Raw genomic sequence first — 3675 nt, 5'->3', positions numbered from 1 at the left:
GGTCAAGCGCTTAGCGGCGGACTGCATGGCATGATCAAACTCCTCAGAGTCTAGTGGATAGGCTGGGGAGACTGAGACAAAAATTAGTAAACAGTGGCAATAAAATAAAAATACTCACAGGATACACCGCCAGAGACACCACTACCCATAGAGCGCCACATGTTGCGGAGAATCTCCAGGTGCTCCGAGATCTTAGCCATCACTTTGGACTCCTCAGAGTCAAGCTTGGCGAGGGGATGAGCGCGCAAGTCATTGGTGAATGGCGTCAGATTGGCGACTTGGAGACGCGAACCGCGGACCGCAGTTCCAGGAAGCACAGTCTTCCTTACTTGCTGGAAGCCCTCAAAGACACCTGGAAGGAGAAGAACGTCTGGGGTGCGGAAGCTCTCTAGGAGCCCGCGGATGAAGGCAGACTGGATGCGTCCTTGATTTTGTGGATAGTTCAGCCAGTCTTGGAGAACGTTGCGAAGCTGAGAGACAAGGACAAGATAAGCTCCGTTCTTCTCTCCAGGAAGTCGTCCGCGGTACTTGAGCTGGTACTCCTTTGGTGCGCTGAGTGCTAGATAGTCGCTCGACCTCAAGGGAGTCCTAGTCTTGTGACCAAGTTGCTGGCGGATATCCTTGAGCAACTGTGCGATCCACTGATGTTGCTCTGTTGGTTTGACTGCAGATTTGTGAGTCAGAAGGATGCGACTGACTAGTAGGTGCATACCTTTTCCATATAGGAGTCCATATGCCAAGGATGGAATGTCGATCTCGAGCCATGTCCACGCTGCAGTGATGGCTAGCATGAACTCGCATTGCAGAGTCGAAAGCTGGAGACTGAAGAACTTGATGCGCTCTTGCTGAAAGCTGAGCGCACCCCACAGAGATTCAAGCTGGACGCCATAGCTTGCAGTATATTGAACTGGCTTGCCCGAGTGATGGAGCACTTGATATATGGTGCGGTGCGCAGTCGACTGAGTGACCATATGTGTGGTGAGGTCTTTATCCAGGCTTAGGATGCTCTGGTTCAAGCTGCTAAGAAATTCTTGGAGCTTGGGCAGCCCAAAATTGAGCAGGAATGGCTCGTGAGCTTCGCATATTTAGTATAGGGCCTACGAGCATAAATCTAGATAATACACTCACGCTTGACTGGTGCCTTTGCCTGTGCAGCCATAGTCACAGCTTGCATGGCTTCATGTGGTAAATCGGTTTCTGAATGAGTGTCAGCTTATAATTCCTCAATCCTAACAGAAATTACAATAAAAATACCTGGCTCATTATCGATGACCATGGTTTCCACATCTAAGGGTGCTGTGAGTAAATGTCCTGATTCATAAACAGAGATCCATACCTGCATCACCCATATCATCCCCAACAGGTTCCATAAGGTTAGCAAATTGATGGCTTGTCAGCAGCGTTGGGGCTTTGTGGTGTTTTCCCCTTGCAAGGTGTGGTTTACGCTGCTGTGTAGGGTGGTACTCATCATCGTCTGGTTCATCGTCTAGTTCATCGTCCCCCAACTCATCCTCTTCAAAGCTAGATGTTGATTCATCTGCGCGGTTATGGGCTGTAAAATATTATTAGCGCTACTCATGGTACTGCAGGCCTAATAAATGCTTACATTGCGCTTGCGGCACCGTTTGCAGAGACTGTGCCTGCTCCACCACTGCCTGCAGTGCTGCTGCTCGTTGGATCGACAGTGGTATCTCAATAGATGACTGAGAGCTTGGACCATGACGCCTTGAATGACGCGAGCGCTTTGGTTCATGAACGCTGCCACGCCGCTCTCCAGCACCCGATGAAGATGGCTGAGGTAGGGAAGGGTTGTTGAACTTCATAGACCGGATGGTTTGGATATGGCTCTTGGTATTTAGTGCAGTAAGGTCTAAGAAAATATAAATCAAGTATTCTTGCTCTCAATAAGATTTTTCATGCAGTCAACGCACCGTCATTCTCTCTGCCACGCTTTTTGCCCTTCTTACTCCCATGATGAGCTGTCACAGCCCGCGCTTTGCCTAAAACATGTCAGCTGCCTGCATTGGGTCACAATGATTTGGACTTACCCTTCTGAGACGCCAAGGGACCACCATCTGCCCCTGAAGATGGGGCATTGGCTCGGTCCCAGTATTCAGAGTCTACGAGCTCGGGAAAGAAGCGCAGCTTGCGCTGGATAGCATCATCCCAGAGTGCAGGAATCTGACTCCGGGTACAGCCAAACTCTGTAGAGTGTTCTTGCTTTCCAGGAGCGAGGTCCCAATCGTCCAAGACAGTACGCACACCAGAGGCCGGGTTTAAATAGCTGATCGACCGAAGCATCTGAGTGGTATCAAGAACAGGCTGCAAGTCAGGCGAGACCTCCTGCAAGAGTTTGGAAGCCAGCTGTACGACAGATCTCCCTAAGAAGTTCATGAGCGACTCCGGGGTGGTCAGGACAAGACCGTCCGCAGCTATGGAAGTCGGCACAACATTAGATGGGCGGCCGTCAAAGCTAGCCAGAGTTTAAGCACTGTTGTATAGGATATTACGCAATGCCACTCACTAGGGATCCATCGCCTCTTTTGGCAACGCCAGCGTTACCTTGTCAGAAAAGTTCGCCAAGGCGTACTTTCCCTGCGCATCGAAGGCAGCGCCTGTAGGGTATGAAATGATAACGACGCGGTACGAGCGAGGGTCCGGCATCGTTCCAGGGCGTGCAGTCGGAGGAAAACCACCGTGCCGGTGACGACCAGAGAAGCAGCAGGCCACAAATCCTTTCAAACGCACGTAGAATCCAAGCGTCAGAAGGACAAATATGCCAGGATCCTCGTCCGCGCGAAGGTCGCTACACGCCAGTAGTTGGGAGAATGCTGTGAGCGAATCGTGCGGGTCAACATGGATACCGCCAAAGTGTCCTAGATCCTCTGCGAATTGTTCCGCTGCAAGGGAATTAGTTATTGTCTAATGCGATAATAATATCACGTACAAGCTTGCACCGCATTGGATTCTTTCGCAGGCGATAGATTGAGTTGCATAGTCGAGAAGAAGTAATTGTCTCTCGATCCAATTCGGGGAAAGTTCAGGGCCTCTGCTCTCTGCCGGAGACGTGCCGCTTCTTCAGGTGCACTCAGAGTGATGGAGCGCACTCCAATCTTTGCCACAACCTGCAAGACACCATATTATGATACACTACATAGTCAACGGGATTAGACACGCACCTCCACGGTACGTTTTCGGACAATTTGATGCGGGTCCAAAATTCCGCCCTTTACCCGCGCTCCAGGAGAGGGGGCAGTAAGGGAACGGGGAACCTGGTAGGAGTACGCCAGCGTTGAGCACCTCTTAGCATTGTCGACAGGTACACATAGAGGGCTGCGTTCCCAAGCTGTCCCGCCGGTAGGTGTGAAGTCGTTCCATTTCGGCATTTCTGGAGAGCGCTTCTCATCCGGCCCAAGGATCTCCTTCTGGACCGCCCATAGCTCCGCAACATCGTCCGGGTCAAAGCACGCTCTACGCGCACTCAGAAAAAGATTTACAAAATATATTATGATACTCACTCCGGAGTACGCCAGCTGATAAGTACATCAGACTCCTCTGCGCCGTCTCCGTTCGCGTCTCTCATGATGATGCAGTCGCCCTCCTCAAAGGGAACAAAACCTAGAAAACATGCGTGAAGTAGCGGATTAAACATAAATAAACATAGACTTACCGGAA

General features: G+C 50.8%; 1 protein-coding gene across 1 annotated transcript in view; it reads right to left on the bottom strand.

Moving 5' to 3' along the window:
• TRAVEDRAFT_16967 (uncharacterized protein) overlaps positions 1-3675 on the bottom strand; it is a gene marked incomplete at both ends in the record, with an annotated part of 5324 nt that overhangs the window by 1290 nt on the left and 359 nt on the right. Inside the window, 13 exons of the mRNA XM_008033569.1 lie at positions 119-664; positions 713-1075; positions 1129-1197; positions 1255-1287; positions 1337-1552; positions 1607-1870; positions 1932-2000; positions 2049-2473; positions 2525-2595; positions 2749-2900; positions 2948-3125; positions 3180-3471; positions 3519-3618. Of these exons, the coding sequence (XP_008031760.1) occupies positions 119-664; positions 713-1075; positions 1129-1197; positions 1255-1287; positions 1337-1552; positions 1607-1870; positions 1932-2000; positions 2049-2473; positions 2525-2595; positions 2749-2900; positions 2948-3125; positions 3180-3471; positions 3519-3618 (2778 nt within the window). The remainder of the gene's footprint in view (positions 1-118; positions 665-712; positions 1076-1128; positions 1198-1254; positions 1288-1336; positions 1553-1606; positions 1871-1931; positions 2001-2048; positions 2474-2524; positions 2596-2748; positions 2901-2947; positions 3126-3179; positions 3472-3518; positions 3619-3675) is intronic.

Source organism: Trametes versicolor (genome assembly GCF_000271585.1).
Source record: "Trametes versicolor FP-101664 SS1 unplaced genomic scaffold TRAVEscaffold_1, whole genome shotgun sequence".
NCBI classification, from domain to species: Eukaryota; Fungi; Basidiomycota; class Agaricomycetes; order Polyporales; family Polyporaceae; genus Trametes; species Trametes versicolor.
This window is presented reverse-complemented; position numbering and strand designations above follow the sequence as displayed.